Here is a 21,851-nt window from a genome sequence, read left to right as displayed (position 1 = left end):
TGCACGTGCAGATGCGGACAGCACACTGTGTGCTCTCCACATCTTTTGCAGCCCCACGGGCTTTGTAGACAAATGCCACCAATTGTGGTCCTAAATCAGACACACTCAATGTTTTTCCATTTCCGCTAGGTGAATTTTATGGTTGGGTTAGGGGGTGTTGGTGCACCTACAGGATAGCAAGGTCTGATTTTGGGCTGCGATCCTTATTGACAGTTAACAGTCCTGATTATCGCGGATATATAAGGACTTTCGACTAGTAAGATCTAGATCAGGGTGTGTACAGCGGAAGCCTTCCTCATAAGTCTCTCAGTCAGTGGGGAGTTTGGTTTCAAAACGTCTCTTTCGATTACAAGGCTTCTGCAAAAAAAAAAGAAGAGAAAAAAGCAGTTATAAGAAAAAAAAAATTACATTTAGAGGGAATCAAGGCCTTTTAGGTCAGGTATTGTTAAAAGGGTTGTTTAGGAATAGGACACAACACTACACCTGGTGCTTCACCCCATTCACTTCAATAGAGCTGCAATACCAAACACATCCTGTGGACAATGGTGGCACTGACACGGATTGGGTAATTTCAGACTGCACAGGGCCCCCCACCCCAACTGGCAATCAGAAGCTAAGGATTATAATGTCTGCACTCACAGGGGATAGGTGATGACTTGGTACAACTGTACCTACTGGTTAACTACATTAGTGCATCAAACATGAAGGAACAGATTGTCAGATCCGTGTACCTGGCTAAATTGTTATGAGCTTTTGTGTTACTGTTCATCGCAGCCCGAATAAGTACTTGGTTGAAGATATCTCTCTAGAAAACAGATCACTTAATGGTAAAAAAAATTCCACGATGGCGGTCTTTGCAAATGGCGCTCTCACCCTAAAACAAGTCATGCAGCACAATAAATTAATTTGTACAGGAGCTTACTGCATACAGTTGTATTACTGACTTCAATGTATTACCTGTATGTGGCAGGCTCCTTCTATAGGTGGCTGAAGGCAAGCAGAATATACCGTATTTTTCACTTTATAAGACACAAAAGTGGGAGGAAAATGTCAATGCATCTTAAAAAGCGAATACTAGTGAGCGCTTCCATTATGGAAGAGCTCAATAGAATGCATTAGGAGCGGGGAGTGAAGCACTGCTATTGCTGTACTCACCCTCCCTGATCTTCCTTCTGGGGGCACGCTGAACTGTCCTGATCAAGTACAGCATCAGGATGTGGTGCACGCACTATGACCCGACCCTGCATGCAGTCAGGTGATAGTGCAGCGTAGGGTGAAGAAGACGAGGGAGTGCGACTGCTGGAGAGGAGTGGTGGAGGTAAGTGAAGTTATTTATTTTATCTCTTAACTGAGGTCTGATCAGAGTTCCTGATATGGGGGTCTGATGAAAAATATTTTGTCTTCTTTTCCTCTAAAACCTGGGGTGCATCTTATCAATAGGTGCGTCTTATAAAGCGAAAAATACTGTAATCTTATGTCTGTGCTGCAAATTTGGAGCTCAGTATAATAAAGAACTTAATCAGCACAGACTTTTGCAGGTACATTTTAAAAGTTAAATAACCATTATAGATGTCTGTTTCTCATCGGTCTGTTAAATGTTTACCTGGGCATTACTTCCTCCTATATTGAGTATCTTGTACCGAATGGGGTACATCAGCGCCACCACCTTGTCATAGTTACCACTGTCAAACTCTACAAGGGCCTGGCTAAGTGGGAGGCCAAGTTCCTTGATCATGGACTGCTGGTAGTTTTCACCTGGAGATCTGAATATATAAAATATAATTTATGAGATAAGTCTACGATCAGACATTTATCATGTCCGTAGTTGTGAGTTATGAGTGAGCGGTCTTCTCAAAAGGTCTTCCTCAAATGTGCAAAAAAAACTTGCTCTATGAATCACCACATCCATTGCTGGCCCGGGAAACAGGGACTGACCAGATACAAAGAGATACATCACTTTCTTTGACCACCATGTTCCTTACTTAGAAAGTTCCTTCAAACTTTGGAGGAGCCGAGTTGTCATCTCGTGATCTTTGGAGCCCAAGGAAGACATTAAGAAGTGAAGGTCGTTGAATATCAGGATGTGTTCATTGGTATGTTTCTTGGTGACTTGGACAAGTTTGTCCCATCGTTTTCCAACATCCACTCCTAGAAAGGGCATAGGAAGGATGGGAATTATCCATCTTGCCTCTGGAGTTCACACATAGGTATTTAATAGCATTTTTGTTCACTAGTGTTTTTAGTAGCGTTTTTTGTTGATTTTTTTTTTTTTTTTTTAAAGGAAAAATACCAGCTACAGGTTTTTACTGTAGCTGAATATCTATGGCAAATATGACCACAGAAGATACCAGTTTTCTGGAAGGGGTTCCTATTGGTAGGACCCCACCAATCCAGTCAGTCCGTTGAGTGAAATTGCGCAGACCGGAAGGACGGATCCGGCACTAATACATTCCTATGGAGAAAAATTCCGGCAAGTCTTCAGTTTTTTTTCCGCCGGAGATAAAACCGCAGCAAGCTACGGTTTTATCTTTTGCCTGATCAGTCAAAACGACTGAACTGAAGACATCCTGAACAGATTACTCTCCATTCAGAATATATGGGGATAAAACCATCAGTTCTTTTCCGGTATAGAGCCCCTGTGACGGAACTCTATGCCGGAAAAGAAAAACGCTAGTGTGAAAGTAGCCTTAGGGCAGTGTTTCTCAACCAATGTGCCTCCAGCTGTTGCAAAACTACAACTCCCAGCATGCCCGGACAACTTTTGGCTGTGCGGGCATGCTGGGAGTTGTAGTTTTGCAACAGCTGGAGGCACACTGGTTGGGAAACACTGCCTTAGGGTACTGCTGAGTGTTACAAGTAGCGGGTGTGTCTGATTCTGTCCAATCAGTGCTGCTGGTGTGAGGGACACCCCCCAACTGGTAACACCCACCTGTACCTTTACTGCAACCTGCTGAAAATTCATTCATAAACTTCTAGCAGGAATAATAAAGGAATGGTACAACGTAGATTCATAAGACCAGATGCTCCAGAATTGAAGTAGTTACTACAACAGACATGTCCGGAGGGCTGACAAGAACTCTTCAAAAGGAGCTGAGCCACAATACGAGACACAACCCATGCACAGGTGTGATGCTGTTTCTGGAAGAAAGCCGCCTTATTTATATAATCCTGTATAACCTGCTTAAAGGGGTATTCCCATCTTATAAAGTGATGGCATACTGCTAGGATATACCAGGATCTGTGGAGGTCCAACCTTCACTTGAATGGTGCCATGCTGCAGTCCCCTGCTTATTGTGTGGCAAGGGCATCGCTATGCAGAGAAAAACTGAAGGGAAGGAAGCGCTAAATCAGCACTGCAGACCTGCATGCTCAGGGTAGTTGGTGGTCCCAAAGTCAGACCCACCGATCATAACCTTATGGCATATCCTAGTGATATGCCATCACTTAAAAAGGACAATTTAAAGATCCTTTATAGTCTGCAAAGAGTATTCTCGTACCTGCTCCGGTCTAGAGTTCAGTGCAAAGGAGTGCGATCAATTAGTAGAAATATTCACATTAGTCTGCCAAGGCAATCACTAATGTCTTGAAATGTGAAAATTTTAACCAGTAAAGTGGTCAGAGTAGTAGTCTGTTCCCTTCCCCCACTCATCTATGCAGCTCAGGTAAAGTGCAGCTCTCGGTTGGGGGTGACAAAGAGCACAGAGAAAGCTCTTCCCACTGTAAAAGCCCGTCCTCTATCCTGAGCAGGCACGCTTTTTCCAGCCATGAGGCGATATGAGAATCTCGCCTCAGGCAGCATCTTGTGCTGGCTTTGAAGGGGCGGCATCGGCACAGCCTGTGGCCGATGCCCCCCTTGCCAGTGGCGCTGTACTTTTCCTTTTATAAAGGGAATACTAGTGAGCGCTTCCATAATGGAAGTGCTCACTAGTATGCAGGAGGCAGGGGAGTGAAGCACTGCGAGCACTGTACTTACCCCTCGCCCTGCTCGCTCTTCTCAGGTCCTGCGCTGCTGTGTCCTGGCTGCCTGCAGCGTCAAGACGTACAGAGCGCTCCATGACCCGATGCTGCAGAAAGTCAGGTGACTGCAGTGCGGGCCCTGAGAAGAGAACCTGGGAGACCGCCGGACGTGAAGAGTGGTGGCGGAGCAGGAGAGGTAAATTTATTTATTTTATGATATGGGGGTCTGTAAGTCTAATGGGGGCCTGGAGGTCTGAAGGGGGTCTGGTCTGATATGGGGGTCTGGAAGTCTAATAGGGTTCTGATATAGGGGTCTGGAGGTCTAATGGGGGTCTTATATGGGAGTCTGGAGGTCTGGTCTGATATGGAGGTTTGGAAGTCTAATGGGGTCTGATACATGGGCGGGGGGGGGGGGGGGCGGTTGAGGTGGGTTTCTGACATGGGGGTCTGATCTGAGGTTTGATATGGGGTCTGACATAGAGGTATAAAGAAGGTCTGGTCTGAGGTTTTATATGGGGGTCGGATCTGAAAGGTAAGGGGATATTTTTTGTACTGGTGCACTGTCTGTGTGGTACCAGTATTTTCAGGGGAACTGTTTCTGCAGTATAGTATTGGGGAGCGCAGTGGGCACAGTATTGGGGGTGGCAGGATGGGGTGTTCAGAAGGTGGGGAGGATGATGGAAAAGTAGGAAACACATGTCTGTTTGTCAAACCCTGCAGAGAGAAGAGAGGACTGAAACAAATCATCATGGTGGTCTGGTCTGAAAGGAGAAGATGAGGAAAGAGAATATCTACATCAGAGGAGACATCACTGGATGTAAGATGCATGTGATGCTGTACGACCCTGTGTGTTCTGTAGTACTGTATGTAATGTTTTCCAAGTATATCTTTAAAGGGAATGTCTGATTTTTTTTTTTTGTACGAGCGCTGCCTTCTTTGCTCTGCAAATGCTGCGGTGAGCAGGTGAACAGAGCAGAGAAAACAGCTCTCATAGTGATGCCTTCTCGGCAAACAGCTGATTGGAGGGGTGCCAGGTGTCGGACCCCCGCTGATCTGGAGGGAATGGGTTAGGTTGAGAATTTGGCATGTGGTCGCCTCAGGCAGCATAAAAGCTAGAATCGGACCTGATCATGGGGCATAATGGGAGTGATATTCACAATGAATAAAGATGTATAATCAGCTATTCTGATCTAAAGTTATTTCACAGGAAAGCACCGCACCTTCCATCTGAAGCCGATGGAGCAGAGATGAATTGTCTACGATATCCAGAATGCTTCCACTTGAAAAACATATGGGTGCAATCTGTGGGTGAGGATACAGATTAGGAGATTTGCACAGCATGATGCCTCAAGCAAAGATTCAGCTTCCTGTCCCAGCCCGGTGGAGCGCCCTATCCTGGGACATACTCTTTAGTTTCCCTCCTAACTACACCCCCTTGGGTGGATCTATAGAACTGTACAAACATTTGGTAGCCCCCTCTAGTGGTCAGGGCAGTGCCATTCCAAGGAGGCCATACACATAAGATTAACGTCAAAATCTGCCAGCTTTACTACAGAAGACGACTGTTAACATGGTCACCTTCTACTTTATGAAACTGTTGTGCCAATGTCGATATTTGGGCCTTTAGTCACCAGACAGTGATCATTTGTTGAGAGGGTTCCCTGGAGAAAAGGGGGATGTCTTAGAGAGAAAACCCCTTTTAATTATTTGCAGTGCAGAGACCCCAGGTACTTACATATTTATCGTAAAGCGTCATGGCAGCTTCATATTCCCCCTAGAGACAGTTAAGAAATTGCATTAAATCTTGATATAGAATGTTTCCTGTACAATGACTACTAGTTTGACAGTGCTGGATTATTCTAAAATATACCCGTAATCTTTACAGGTGGATGCACTCTTATATTCTCTGTTATCAGTCATGTTAGGCAGACTGCCAGGAATGTTACAGGTAAGAGCCCCCCCCCCCCCGAACCGCTACCATTGCACCCCCTATTCAGCGACTCAAAATAAAAATGGGTGTGGATCGATTTAGGTGAGTGTGTCCAAATGAGTGCAAACAATACTGCAATATACAATATATTAGCTACATATAGGTGAAAGGTTGAATGGTACCATGGTGGTCTAAGGTAATGATGGACTGATATCTAATATCTCTGGAGGTCTAGGGTAGTCCATATTTCTGGTGGTTTAGGATGGTGAAGGGGTCAAGGTGCACCCGTAACTTAATTTTATTAGGACTAAAATGGTTCAAATGTGTCTGGTGCTCAATTTTACAATATATGTCTGGAGGAGCCTTAGAGGTAATTTATACAATTTATGCTGCCTCAGGCCACCACAAGGGGGTGCTAAATGCATATGATTTTATATAGATTCCATTAAATTATTAGCTGTATAAAACCGTATACAGCTTAATGGTGGCGACAGGCTATTTATTTAGCATCCGGACTGGTGGAGTACATGAGGTGTCTCCTTCATGCTACCAATAATATACAAAAATTGTCCAACCTTTTCAATGTAATATAAGGCCCAGTGCCAGTAGACATGACAGGCAAGCATGTCACTTCCCTGCAACAAAATATGAGCAAATACATTTTAGTACAAAATAGATCACTCCCCCATCACCTTCTCACAAACCTCAGAACTGGGCTGACTGGCTGTAAGGCAACTGACTACAGCATCAGCCCTTCCACCTATGAGGCTAGGCACTATACATATAGGCCCCACACCTTGGTAATCTGACCAGAATCTGGCTGTAAGGCAACTGACTTAGGGCTCTTTCACACTTGCGGCAGGACGGATCCGACATGCTGTTCACCATGTTGGATCCGTCCTGCCGCTATTTCGCCGTGCCGTCGGACCGCCGCTGCGTCCCCATTGACTATAATGGGGACTGGGGCGGAGCTCCGGCGCAGCACGGCGAAAGCTGCCGGACTAAAAAGTCCTGCATGTCCGACTTTTTAGTCCGGCGGCTTTCGCCGTGCACCGCCGTGCTGCGCCGGAGCTCCGCCCCCGTCATAGTCAATGGGGACGGAGCGGTGGCACGGCGAAATAGCGGCAGGACGGATCCGACATGGTGAACAGCATGTCGGATCCGTCCTGCCGCAAGTGTGAAAGAGCCCTTACAGCATCAGCCCTTCCACCTATGAGGCTAGGCACTATACATGTAGGCCCCACACCTTGGTAATCTGACCAGAATCTGGCTGTAAGGCAACTGACTACAGCATCAGCCCTTCCACCTATGAGGCTAGGCACAATAGGCCCCATACCTTAGTGAAGACTTGCCCTTTTAGCCATCTACCGGCTAAAAATGGATGGGATCAAGAAGACATTAAAGGGACACTGACAGGCCCGATAAACATATTTAGTTATTCCTATGCAGTCATAGGTCTATTAAAGTGTATTACAATCACATAAGAGTACCCCCTGTGTGCATTGTAAACCATGTAAAAACAACTTTATAATCGTCTGTCAATCACCTTCCTTTATGCCCAAGGGGCGTTTTTTTTACATTTCTTTATGCCCAAGGGGCGTTTTTACTCCTACCTTCGTGCCCAGCCGCGCCTCAACTGTCGCTTCCTAGCGCCGCCCAGCTCATTATTATTCACTGGCTGGGCGGCTTTTACAGTCCCCGATCCTCCCGAGCCGACGCAGGAGACGCTGGCATTGAATAAGGGACGCAGGCGCACTGCGAGTGAGGGTGCCGGGCAAGTTATCCGGCGCACGCTCAGAAGGTACAAGTGAGTTCAATGCCAGGGTTCTATGTCGTCTGCAAGATTTGTACAAGACGTCAGGGGCTGCAGTCTGACAGCTTTCATGAAGATGATAATGAAGCAGAAAATGACTTTACCTTCCAGTTGTTCTCAGTTTGTTTCATGAAGGACAAGCCTTGCTCTATATCTGCCTTCATCTCATGTACATGAGCAATGGTGTGCACTGACCAACAATCCTTCTGGTCTACAGCCAGAGCCTGGACGTGAAAGGGAAAGGAGAGAAATATTATATACAGCGTGTATATTAAAGGGGTTATCCAAGATCTATGATGCCCTCCCATACGCCCAGGCCCCTCAAAGATATTGTACTTACCTCGCTCCCCGACACCCGTTTTGATTCTCATACCGGCGCAATGCTAGGGAGGCTCGTTCCAGTCGCAGCCTGCTATTGGCTGCCCCCCCCCTCGCTGGATGTTTTCACCCGCACGACGGAGAGATGCAGTGGCAGCCGTTCCAGCATCAAAAGTGAAGCAGGTGTCGGGGAGTGAGGTAAGTACAATCTGTGTGAGGGGCCCAGGCATATGGGGGGGGGGGGGGGGGGGGCATTATAGATCTTGGATAACCCCGTTAACCTAGAGCGGATCTATAGGAAGATAATAGATATGGCTAAGCACATGGCGTTATATAATCTTCTAACAGACTAACGTAATATTCAGATTGTAGGGGGATGAGGCTGCACAGGCGCCATAGTTTGTATATAATGGTATATATATGAACATGTTATGTACCCTGTACGGTATGAAGAGTACAGAGCAGCACCCTGTAAAGAGGATCTGCCACCTCTCCTGACACCTCTGCTTCAGTACATAATCATATATCACATTAAATCCTTCTGGAGCATCATGGTTTGTATGGCTGAAACAAAGACATTTGTCCATCCAGTTCGGCCTGTCATCCTGCAAGTTGATCCAGAGGAAGGCAAAAAAAAACTGTGAGGTTGAAGCCAATTTTCCCCACTTTAGGGGAATAAAAAATTCCTTCCCGACTCCAATCAGGCAATCAGAATAACTCCGTGGATCAACGACCCCTCTCTAGTAGCTATAGCCTGTAATATTATTAAACTCCAGAAATACATCCAGGCCCCTCTTGAACTATTTTAGTGAGTTCACCATCACCAACTTCTCTGGAACTGTTCGGTTTCTCCATTATTCCTCCTGAAAATATATGAATACATTGACAACTAAGTATTACCATTCCTACACAGTATCCCCCGTGATTGGACATATCAATGGGGTGTGTCCCTATAGTGTATAAGAGGAATGGTAGCACTCAGCTGTCCATATATTCATACATTTCTAAAAGGAATAACAGAGGAACGACAAAATGCAGAGTTCCTAAAAAAAAATAAAAAATGTGGACTAAAAGTGACTGCTAAAACAGACATGTCAGGGAATCTGTCTATTTGGCTAGGAATACCCAGGCAATACGGAGAACTGGAAGACTTGTGCAAAACTGGGTGTGTACGGGTGTGTTACTCCTGTGCAGATTTCCTATGATACACAATTATGGAATCTAAAGTAAAATGGAAGTCCAAAAACAAATGGCCAGATAGTGTCTACACCTGACGTCGCCTCCTAAGCTAAAGTGAAGATTTTAACGAAGGGTGAGCGCGTTGTATTTCTGCCTATATGAAGTAAAATGCGTTCTGACTGCTGGGGCCCCATCAATGCTGACAATGGGGGTTTCAGGTCATAGGTAGTCAGTCGCCACTGAAGCGGCAATCACTAAGCTGTTACTGTGTTTGGCGCTATCAACACAGAGTGGGCGCTTGATTTGTTATGTCTATTGGGAAAAGGGTGTGGTTTACAGGGCGGCAAAACGCGCCAAAAAAGGTGTCAAACGTTGGCCAACCAAAAGGTGGTATAAAGTTAAACTAGACAATCTGAAGGTGCGCCAGATACAGCATCAGCCGCTGTGATAAACCTGGTGGATCTTTAGGCTGTCTGGACAGTATTAGTAAATCTGCCCCACTGTGCTGTAGTGCCGAGCCTGAGGGGCAGAGCATGACATAAAGCACGAAGGTATGAAGAAGGCAATTTACAGTATGGTGTCCTATTTTTTGAGAACTATCTGAAGATGTTCCTGGCACCATCTGAGGTCACCCCATCCCTTTTTCCCCAATATGGCTCTTCTTTTTTTTGGGAGACAATATAAACACATTAGGGTTGCTTTACCTCGCTGGCCACTTTCAGGGCTTGATCATAGAAGTTTGTTTCAAGAAGCCCAAAGGAGTACATGCCTTTAACATAACTATGAGAGAGAGCAGAAACATCCCTTTAATCCAGCATCCGATAGTCCAGAAACTGCTGGCTAATCCGGAATTTTACAATACCAAGAGCAGAAGTCTGAGCAGAGCTGATCATAGTCACTAGGGCTGCAGCAAACGATTATTTTAGCAATCGAGTATTCTACCGATTATTTGTACGATTAATCGAGTACTCTAATAAGAAAAACCTTCTTAAAATAACGTATAGCATTATAAAAAACTATATTTTATTTCTTACAGTGGTATAGCAAATAATTGCACACACATAAGGCTCCTTTCACAGCTGCAATATACATTCTGTCAGAAAAACAGCCAGAATGTACCGTATCGGGTATAGCTGGATACTGACGGCTGCTGCAGCGATTGACTAATGGGGTCCGGCCTTGTTACAGCATTCAAAATAAAAGCTTTGGACGATACCCAGCATGTACGCCGGAACATGGCCAGATGGCCTTGGACCACATTGTAGTTAATGAGAGCATATAGCTGGTTGTATCCGGCTATACCCAATACGGTATACTCCAGCAGGCTGTTTTCTGCCATGCCATCCATTGCCAGCCCAATTGCCATGTCCCCCACTCCCCCAGTGCCATCTTCCCCTCCATGGTGTCCCCCTCCCCAAGTGCCTCCATGCCATGTCCCCCTCCCCCAGTGCCTCCATGCCATCCACCATGTCCCCCACTGCCATCAAATCAGCCCCTCCATGCCATGTCCCCCACCCAGCGCCATCAGCCCTTCTATGCCATCTATGTCCCCCACTCCCCCAGCGCCATCAGCCCCCCCATGCAATTTCCATCCATGTCCCCCAGCAACATCAGCCCCTTTAAATCACAGGTGCCCCCTTCAAACCCCCCCCTGCTAACTTTATACTGATCTTTCCTGGCAGTGTGCTGACATGGAGTCCGCAGGACACGGACCACGTCTTCTTCCCAGCATGCACTGGGAGGAACCTGACGTCACACACAGCATCAGCCAGCGCCCTGACGATGTGTGCACGCAAGGCCCTGGCCAGTGCAGCGCGGTGCAGAGTCGGAAGGGCAACGGAGCGGTGAGTGAGAGGCTTCACTTCACTCACGCTCTGTGGTCATGTTATTTAAACGAATCCTCGATGCAGGGAAATTGCATCGAGAATTATTTTGCCTCGATTACATAGATTAATCGTTTCAGCCCTAAGGGCTCTTTCACACGAGCGTATCCCGTGCGTGGAATCCGCTGCGTGAAGGAGTGCCAAGCCCCGTTCCGGACAGCAGAGATATGGAGCATTAACATGATTGATAATGCTCCGTGCCTCTCTGTGATCCTTTTACTACAAAATCACGGTGACAACTTTATCTCACTGTGATTTTGTAGTAAAAAGCGTTGTATATATCAAAAACCGCAGCACTCACTTGTCTTCAATTATGCAGGATTTATTCACAATGCATTGTGTTGTGTTGGTGAATAAATCCTGCATAATTGAAGACAAGTGAGTGCTGCGGTTTTTTGATATATACGACTCATTGAAGGGGGATCTTCAGACTGGCTCCCAACACTGCCGGCACCACCACCAGAAAGGTTCAATTTTTTCATTTTGCTGCTATAAATTTTTCTTTTTTTCTTTGTAGTAAAAAGATCACAGAGAAGCACGGAGCATCATCAATCATGTTAATGCTGCGTGTCTCTGCTGTCCGGAACGGGGCTTGGCTCTCTTTCACGCAGCGGATTACCCGCACAGCATCCGCTCATGTGAAAGAGCCCTAATAGTGACAGCAGCCAATTTATGTCAACGCTTTGATTTAGCCACTTGCCTAAGAGGGTTTCCACCCTCCAACATGTCTGTTACATCAAAGGAATTCACTGTATGTGTAAATGGGTCTTTAAGGACATGTTCATTTGAACCCTATTTTCGTACAGAATTGTACCAGGGTATCATAGCCTCTCTGTTAGGGCCCTTTGACATGTGTTAAGGATATGGAGTGAACATATGTGCCTTATCCCATTGTGTAAATGGGGGATGTGCTGCTGACAATATGCAAAATAAATGGGACATCAACAATCGTAATAACAATCGCTAGTACCCCATTCACTTTACACTGGACCATGTGAAAGGCCCTTTAAACAAGTACCAATCAACTTGTGTATCATTGACTGGCTCGTTATTGGCTTGGCATTGGCCCATATAACACGTTCCTTAGGCTGCTGGCACTGGCAGCCACCAGTAGGGAAACTTTATAATTATGTATGCAGAGAGCTCCCCCTACTGATGACTGGAGGAATGCTAAATGTTTTAATTCTATGGCCATGTGAACGGAAACAAAGGACTGTAAATGTGACCCTCTAATGGTGTTGTTAATGGATGCACTTTAGGTGTAACTGAATGGAGAGCAGCATCTCAAACCTACAAGAAAATTATACTTAGTAGGTAAGTATGTGTAATGCTGACATACCTACTTAAAGGAGTACTTGGTGTCCAATATGGAAGAATACGGGAGATTGAATCTCTCATCTGAGTTTGTTGTCCAAGGTAGAAATAGGAATCGTGGGCGAGTTTTATAGCCAGCAAGTCCAAGGGGTGGTCCTGTAAGATCTGGTCCCACATGTCCGCTGCCATTGGAATGTTTCTACATATAAAACAGATAAGATAAGTGCGCCCTGACAGGTCTGTTTTAGTAAAAACCTGCATTCCCCATGAAATTAAAATTTTGAAGTGTGCTGTTCCTCAGTTATTCCTTCTGGAAATGTAAGAGTAAGATGACAACTGGGTGTCACCATTCCCCATGTCAATGGGACATGTCTCTACACTCTTTGACACTACCCAATCAGTGTTGAGAGTTTAGGGGCATACCCTATTAAAAAAGTGAATGATGACACCCAGTTGTCAATTTATAAATTTCTAGGAATATTAGGAGAAATCTTGGGCCGCTCCCCAGGTCTACAGAACAGGTAATGTCCGCTTGTTTCATTCAGCAGCCAGGTCTCATCTCATCAATAAAAATGTCTCTAAAGCCAGCCATACACTTCAGATAACTATTGGCTGAAGTAGCGTTCAGCTGACCGCCCTTCTCCCGATTCCCCATACACGTGCATGCTTAGTTCAGCCGAGCATGCAAGTCTTGTGAATAGGAGAGGGGAGAAAGCTGCTGCCAGACACCAGTCCAGGCATGATGAAATCCACAATGCCAGACCCTTCTCTTCCACCTCAGCTTCTATCAGTAGAGAGGACCACCCCCCACCACACAGTAGATATTGGTGGTCGTGGCTGACACATATCTAATTTACGTGGCCAGCTAAAGGCTCCAGCTGAGTATAGGTTTTGGCGATGGGCCCCTTGTCTACTGCACACCCTTCAGCATAAAACATGGATTGCCATTTAAACCCTAAGCTCAGAGGTTACTGCATATGCCCAGGTTTGCCAGGTGCTTGCGCCCAGACTGACGAGATTCATTTTAAGGTTGTGATACCCTTTGGCAAAAGTCTCAAGTGCGGCAACGTGCATCTTTTCCCTTTCGGTCAGGGGCTGAGTCTTGGCCAAATCTGACATTACTTTCAAGTCCTTCTCAAATTCCTGATCAATTATTGGTGAACGACCGGTGCCGATCAGCTCCAGACCATTAGAGATCACATGTCCCATCACTAAAGGAGAAGAAGAAGAATGATCGTTACAATCACTGCAGACATTACAGCTCCTACCGTGAGGTCACCCAGCTTTCCCAGATCCCTGAACATCAGGAACCCTCCTCTTCACATAGATCACTGCGTAACTAGGAAGATTTGCCTTGTAGGAGTCTAGAAAAGCTTAGTGACAACCCTGTGAAATCTGAAATGGTGGCCATATTGGTTGTCACCCAGCTTTCCCAGAAACAGAAGAGCTGAAGAGAATTAAACCAAGCGCAGGGTCTTGAAAGTGGCAATACCATGACCCATGCATAATCTTATTATATAATGAAAAGTTCTGTCCCTTTCTAATATACATCACCAGAATCTCTGCTTGCTGTCAGTGAATGGTGGAGACTCTTGTTTACATTCAGAGTCAGAAAACCTCTTAAGACCTAATACTACCAGTCTAGATAATCCTGTTTGAGCTAAACAGCCCCAGACTGATACATTTTAGGGTCAATTCACACTGTGGTTGCAATATACGTCCCAGTTATGCGTTGGGAGGATTTCCCTTCTGTAGTGTATACCTCCAACGTATGCCACTGCAATACAGGGATATGCTGTCCACGGGCCCCCATGTTAAATAACAGTATAGCATTCAGTACTTGTTTATTCCAGCTCCATAGACTGCACTATTCTATACACCTAAAAAAAAAAAAAAAGTACAGAGACTTATAGTGGCCCAAAGACGGCCAAAGGGGCACACTTTTCACCTCTTATGGGTGAATAGTGCCTATAGTGCAAACACACTGAGAATTCAACCATACCTGCACTGACACACTGTAACAAACTATCAGGACAGGAAAGAGGTTTGTGCTTCTGATGTGTTTGGCTCACACAGGGTTGTGTAGACTGGGCGCTATTGTAGGAAACTGTCAATGTGATGGGGCTGTACACATTTTTAGCCTCTGCATGTAAATAAGAATGTTCCCTTTCACTGACAGCAAGCAGACATCTTAAAAATGGTGAAACACTAAGGCGGTCATTTATCAAACTGGTGTAAAGTAGAACTGGCTTAGTTGCCCATAGCGACCAATCAGATTCCTCCTTTCATTTTCCAAAGGAGCTGTCCAAAATGAAAGATGGAATCTGATTGGTTGCTATGGGCAACTGAGCCAGTTCTACTTTACACCAGTTTGATAAATGACCCCCTAAGTCCTCTAGAAAGATATACCTTTTCCCCGATACAATGATTAAACGGGTATTACCATCAGAATCAGTGGGGTCCTAGCGGATGGACCCCCACTGATGACAAAATGATGACACGTGCTGTTTTTGCACCAATGCCAATTATTACCGGTATATTGTTTTCTCCATTTGCATCAGAATTCTGCTAGTCTCCCTTGGAAACAGACAGCAGTTTAGCTCCACCCTGCTGTCAGACGTGGGATCTAGCAGCTGAGGTCTAACCATGTGGCTGTCATCTGAACTCCCACAATGCACCGCTCTCTGATATCAGGAAACCAGTAGAATTCGGACTTGTTTTAGACATAAATGGTGCATGAAAGGTAATTGGTGAAGTCATTTAACATTTCATGTCGGATTTTGGAAACAGAGTCAAAAGTGAAGTATTCCTTTAAATGAAAACATGTTGGATATTATAGGCATACCAAAATTTGGATCGGCTGCTCTAATTTTCTTCAGACATCCTTCAATTCCTCCCATTGTTTTGTCATTTGTCCATGTCACATACTAGAAGTAAAATATTAAAATATGGGAGTTATGGAGATATTTCTCTAGTGCAGGTTAGAAAATGAGACAAGCGTCAATTAACCCCAAAGCATCTGTTGTTCTCTGTTAGGCCTCTTTCACACGGGCGAGTATTCCACGCGGATGCGATGCGTGAGTTGAACACATTGCACCTGCACTGAATCCGGACCCATTCATTTCTATGGGGTTGTTCACATGAGCGGTGATTTTCACGCATCACTTGTGCGTTGCGTGAAAATCGCAGCATGTTCCTCTTTGTGCGTTTTTCACGTAACGCAGGCCCCATGGAAATGAATGGGGCTGCGTGAAAATCGCAAGCATCCACAAGCAAGTGCGGATGTGGTGCGATTTTCACGCACGGTTGCTAGGAGAAGATCGGGATGGGGACCCAACCATTATTATTTTCCCTTATAGCATGGTTATACGGGAAAAGAATAGCATTCTGAATACAGAATGCATAGTACAATGGGGCTGGAGGGGTTAAAAAAAATAAAAATAAAATTTAACTCACCTTAATCCACTTGTTCGCGCAGCCGGCATCTCCTTTTGTCTTCATCTGTGAGGGAAAAGGACCTGTGGTGACGTCACTGCGCTCATCACATGGTCCATCACATGATCCAGCACCATGGTGATGGATCATGTGAATGACCATGTGATGAGCGTAGTGACGTCATCAAAGGTCCTTTTCCCTCACAGATGAAGACAGAAGAGATGCCGGCTGCGCGAACGAGTGGATTAAGGTGAGTTAAATTATAATAAAAAAAATTTAACCCCTCCAGCCCCATTGTACTATGCATTCTGTATTCAGAATGCTATTCTTTTCCCTTATAACTATGTTATAAGGGGAAATAATACAATCTACACAACCTTGAACCCAAACCTAAACTTCTGTGAAGAAGTTCGGGTCTGGGTACCACATTCAGTTTTTTATCACGAGCGTGCAAAACACATTGCACCCGGGACGCCTCCGGAGCCAAAACGTGACGCCTGTGTGAAAGAGGCCTTAGGCTACTTTCACACTTGTGTTTTTGCCTAATCCAGCAGGGATCATCAAAAAGGCTTTCGTTTTTGAAAATACAACCCTCTGCATCCGTTCTGAATGGATCGGGCTGTATTATCTTTAAAATAGCCAAGATGGATCCGTCTCAAACTATTGTAAGTGAATGGGGGACGGATCAGTTGTGTCCGAGAAAAGGGGATCTGGCACCATTGACTTGCATTGTGGGTCAGCTGGATCTGTTTTGCTCCTCATCCCATGCCGGATAGGAAAACGCAGCTTGCAGCGTTATTCTGTCTGGTATGGGAACGCAACCAAACGGAACGAAATGCATTTTGGAGCATTCCGTTCCATTCAGATCAGTTTTGTCCCTATTGACAATGAATGGGGACAAAACGGAAGTGCTTTTCTCAGTTATTGAGATCCTCTGCCAGATCTCAATACCGGGCAAAAAAAAAACGCAGATGTGAAAGTAGCCTTATCAGTCTTTTGCACTGAAATGAACACCTGCCTCCTACCCATTTAGAACATTTATAGCCTTTATGCTCTTTAGGGGGTGATACCAATGCCGTTTATTGATCCTTGTAATCAGCTAATTCAGTCTGAATGTGGTGTTCTTCTATGAGATGATGGCACCCATCATCACTCTTATTTTTTTGATTTTATGCACTTATATAGCACTGCTAGATTCCCTGCAGATGTTGTCCTTGGTCAGATTTGAACCTACGATCCCAGTGCTGCAAGGCAGTGTTAACCCCTGAGCCACCGTGCTGCCTCAAGACAATCATATTATATCTTATAATGTTCAGTGCCTGCATGGGGTTGCTTTTTGTCAATAAGGTGTACTGCCCCTTTAATTGTTAGCGTATGTTCAGCCTCTGGGAAAATGGTCCTGTATATCCACGGGGCTCTGCTGGAGGGCAAGTAACGGCCGCCCTAGAGGCGTTTGCAGAGAAATTTTGGCAGTACGACAACCATCACCTGACAGGCTTGTGACACCCAGATTGTGATTGTACTGGGCTGAGCGTTCAAATATAAAATATAATGTCCCGGGGGTGAACTCCGGCTTCACAGGGTGATATTAGCATTCTCAGCATGCATCATGGCTTTAGGAAATCTTATGTAAAAATATAAGCTGATGCCATTAAAGGTTTTCTCCATCCAAATTTATATAAAATGGAATAATATGGCATTAAAGGAATTGTCCTGAATCACTTTGTTTTTACTTGGCCCCCTAGCGTATTTGACCTAATACAAGAACCATACTTACTGGGTCCCACTCCGCTCCTTAGCCCTGGCTGCGATCAGCGATCTTAGGGTGCCAGGCTTCTTTACTTCTGGCCGGGCTGTGGAGGAGGTCACAAGTGCTGCTGCAGCCAATGACTGGCCTCCGTGGCGATAGGTCCCCAAGAGGCTGGTGAACCAGCAGTGACGTGCCACTTGGGGACATGTCACTGCTGAGGCCAGTTACTGCCTGCAGCGGTGCACATGAACACAGCCAGTAAGCAGGACCAGAGCAGCGGGGACCAGGTGTGTATGATTCTTAGTAAACATGCTAAGGGGTCTCCTGGAAAATCCCTTTAAATGTTACCGTGCTGCAACAGTATGCTTCATTGCTGAAAGTTCAGTACCAATTTGGCACCGAGATAAGGGCCTGAGGCATATGCAAAAAAGCATAGCTATACAGTGACCTGCAGAGGTCACACCCAGGTCCTGGTGCCTGAATGAGCCCGGTGGTCCCTCTGCCATATGAAAGACACCAGTACCACAAATAGCACATAGCAGGTTGGGGGTCCGTTACTGAGTTTTCATTCGGGCCTAGGAAGTAGGCGCTTCATGTTATGCCTATGAAGTTGGATCAGACTGGTTGCTAGGGACCTGCTGCCTGACAACGCCATTAAAAATGCTGCGGCTGGTAGATAGCATATCCCTAAAAACTGACATGACTCAAAGCTAAGCAAGGTTCAGTACAACTACTGGCCGCGAGGCCGAGAATTGTCTAGGCTGCAGGGCAATAAGGGTCTTGGGGTCTGTCCCTTTCTACCCATAATGGCTGCCAGTGGATGTCACATCTCCATGTTGTTAAATGGTCAGTGCCATCTACAGCCACGTGACAGGATGTAACTATGGATACAACGCCGCCGCAGCATAGAAAACTCTCTTTAATGTGAGTCTCTAACTGATAGCTGATGCAGAGAAGCACCACCATCAGGGACATTGGGATGAAGGCCTTGTGCCCCAGGGATATTTCCTTTGAGAAGTATCCAGATCATGTGGCTGTATGTAGACAAATTCCCTATAGTTATTAACAAAGGATAAGTGACATGTTGAGAAAATGGATTAAAGTATAGATAAAGCACAACAAAACCCCCAAACCTATGTGAAATGCAGGACAGTACTGCATTATTCACTCCCACCATACCTCAGGATAAAGGGAGGTTGCTATAGTAGCAGTGGCACCCGGGCACTGATGTCTGGAGTGATCCCAAGGTCCCTCTACCACTTGAGTCACCCAGATTTTGTATACAGCGCTGGGACAGACCACAGATTGTCGCAACCAGTGAGGCGCTCTCGTGTGCACACCATTGTTTTTCTTGTGAAATTCCCAATAAGTTTGATGTGTCACATGACCCTCTTCCTATTGAAAAAACAAAAGTTGGATTCAAAATGGCCGACTTCAAAATGGCCGCCATGGTCACCACCCATCTTGAAAGGTTTCCCCCCTCACATATACTAATGTGCCACAAACAGGAAGTTAATATCACCAACCATTCCCATTTTATTAAGGTGTATCCATATAAATGGCCCACCCTGTAGATACAGCAGCACTAATGGGCTATGATACCGCCCCCTATGGATAAAAATAGAGAACTCAACGATTAGAAATCTAGAAAATTGTTCTCATCTAATAACCGGTATGTCACTGCAATATACAGCATTTTTTATGGAGGAAGTTCTTCATCCAGACAATTTGCAAAGTCAGCACTTCTGTTGTTCAGAGGTCACCGGTTCTGGCCAGGGTCCTAGTCTGAATTCCAGACAACGCTGGAGGCCCGGTGGAGCCGGATCACGTGTTACCTGATATAAGGTGGCGTCAAAAAGTTTACAAGCTTCATTGCTAGTAGTGGAAAGGGTCATTCCGGCATCCTGCCAGGCCTGTAAAGTCATAAGCACGTTATACATAAGTCTAGAACCGATTTGGGTTTATGATAGGAAAAAACACACTTCAGGTATATTCACATGCCGCAATTGTTTGTCCTAATTTTCAGTGCAGATTTCACCCTTTGCATTGTGAAGTGTTAGATCCGGGGTAAGTCCAGGTCAAAAGGTGCAACAAAATCCACAAGTAAAGAAGCCCAAGAAACAGGCAGATTATCGGGAACAACCGTTCCTGCAAACAGTCGTTCCCGACAATCTGGCCATGTAAACGTGCCGCCGGTCACCTGATGAACTAGTGAAACGCTCTTTCATCGGGTGATCCTGTTGTTCATGCAGACACCACCGATCGTGGCTTCTGGGCAGAAGATCATGTGGTCTAAACAGCGATCTGCTGCTCAGAAACCATTAATCTGCATGAGGATGAGGGATCGCTATAGTAATCCCCCATCCTCATACAGAGAGGGAGATCACTGCATGTAAATGTGCGGTCTCCTTCACTGAGCGAGCAGCCGACTGTCGGGAGGGAACGCTTCCTTCCCGACAATTGGCCGATCAGTCGGCCTGTGTAAATCCAGCTTAAGGGCTCATGCACACGGCCATAGCCCAGCAGTGCCAGTATTGCAGATATAACGGCACCGGATGCGGACCCATTCACTTGAATCGGCCCGCAATCTGGAAGGTCTGGTGCGGCACAGAGGCACGGAACCCCACAGAAGCACTACGGAGTGCTTCCGTGGGGTCTCTCTCTGTGCCTCCTCACCGCAAATAAGTAGTGAATGGGTCTGGATCCGTCTGCAGAAATCACATGGAATGGCTGAGCAACAGCCACGTGCATGAGGCCTAACACATGAATTTTTTGGGCAGATGTACAGAAATACAGCAAAAACCTAACGAAAACCTGGATAAACTTCCCTGCTGTGTGCATGTACTCTAAAGCAAACATGTTAAAGGGAACCTGTCTACAACTTTATGCTAACCTCACTGAGTGACAGAAATGCTGATTTCAGCACCATGTCACTTATGAGCTAAAAGTAAGTGGTGGCTGAGAACCAGCATCATAATCATTGCAGCTCAGGCCTTGAAAAGAGTCAAATCTACCTGAGAAGAGTCCTGGTTATTATAATCTCCTGCTCTCTCACCCATCTGCTGATGATTGGCAGTTCTCTCCTAGAGAGAAAGGGAGAAAACTAGGTAGAAGACTGTCAGTCATCAGTGATGGTCAGTTCACAGTGTTCGCCAACGAACACATGCGGGTTGCCATCTTTAGTAAGGTAGACTCACAAGTCCGGCGATGCACAGGTAAGCCCTTTCCTGTGCCGGAGCCGGTCTGAAATCAAATGCAGTCACCGGGAGCAGGCAGTGGCCCCCGGCGGCTGTTCTCTGAACTGCCTGCTCCGGGTGACTGCATTTGATTTCAGAACGGCTCCCGACACAGGTAAGGGCTTACCTGTGCATCGCCGGACGGGTGAGTCTACCTTACTAAAGATGGCAGCCCGCATGTGTTCGCTGGCGAACACTGCGAACTGACCATCACTGCCTGTCAGTCATCAGCAATTCATGAATAACCATGACTCTTCTCAGGTGGCCGTGACTCTTTTCCAGGCCCAGTCTGCAATGATTGTGATGTTGGTTCTCGGCAACCACTTACTTTTAACTTATAAATGACAGACCACTGAAATCAACTCACCTGTCTCTACTTTATTCTGCTGTCAGTATGGATAGCATAAAGGTGATGACAGGTTCCCTTTAAGACTTGAAGAACAGTAGGCTTTTGTCTCAGACTGCCAGGTGGGTACAGCTCATGAAACCCGACAATCCCCCAAATGGAAAGACCTCGCCATATCTTAACTTCCTGGACCTTCATCAGTGTAAAATGGAAAGTGGAGGGAGAATATTGGGGTTCATGGCAGTCGGTGGCCTGATCTAGATGGGCGTTCAGATTTCGATGTTTACAGATGGCCAGTTTGGGTGCGTGCTGGGACTTTGTACAGACCAGCCCTCCGTGAGGTAAAATGGGTGTCTGAACTCTAGTGGTGGGCAACCACCGGCACTCCAGCTGTTGTGAAACTACAACTCCCAGCATGCACACTGTGGTGTGAATCAGTCCTTAGAGTTATGTAACACATTGCAGCTGCCATTTACAGCCAGGAGACATTTATACAAAGTGTTTTGATGTGAAATATAGTAAGGAGTGATAGGAAAACGTATTTACCATGGTCAGGGTATACAGTGAGAGGCAGGAAGTAGAGTAAGGGGGCACAGAGGTGCCAGCAGGCGGGTATGGACTCACCTTACAGTCCTTCAGACATACAGGTGCCATGCTGATTTCTATTTGCAGCACTGAGCAGTGTGAGCA

The 21,851-nt window shown here is 45.9% G+C and overlaps 1 protein-coding gene across 1 annotated transcript; it reads right to left on the bottom strand.

The window, feature by feature from the left end:
- Positions 1–59: 59 nt before the first annotated feature.
- TTC38 (tetratricopeptide repeat domain 38) lies at positions 60–21,833 on the bottom strand. Its single transcript, XM_040439165.1, has 14 exons — positions 21,786–21,833; positions 19,415–19,492; positions 15,240–15,321; positions 13,434–13,605; positions 12,420–12,593; positions 9,902–9,977; positions 7,805–7,924; positions 6,463–6,522; positions 5,693–5,731; positions 5,178–5,259; positions 1,983–2,148; positions 1,604–1,763; positions 732–805; positions 60–357 (listed from the first exon to the last, which is right to left on the bottom strand). Exons 1-14 carry the CDS (start codon positions 21,813–21,815, stop codon positions 264–266), a joined length of 1,407 nt encoding a protein of 468 aa, XP_040295099.1. The 5' UTR covers positions 21,816–21,833; the 3' UTR covers positions 60–263.
- Positions 21,834–21,851: the final 18 nt, after the last annotated feature.

The sequence above is a fragment of the Bufo bufo genome, chromosome 1 (assembly GCF_905171765.1).
Source record: "Bufo bufo chromosome 1, aBufBuf1.1, whole genome shotgun sequence".
NCBI lineage: Eukaryota > Metazoa > Chordata > Amphibia > Anura > Bufonidae > Bufo > Bufo bufo.
Note: the sequence above shows the minus strand (reverse complement) of the source record. Positions and strands in the feature narration are given on the sequence as shown.

Coding starts and splice junctions, on each gene's coding strand:
- TTC38 (XM_040439165.1), bottom strand. CDS start 21,815: ATGGCACCTGTATGTCTGAAGGACTGTAAG. Junction 12,594..13,433: donor CTTGAGACTTTTGCCAAAGG/GTATCACAACCT, acceptor TTTTATATGTAG/AAACATTCCAATGGCAGCGG. Junction 5,260..5,692: donor TGACGCTTTACGATAAATAT/GTAAGTACCTGG, acceptor CCTCACCCACAG/ATTGCACCCATATGTTTTTC.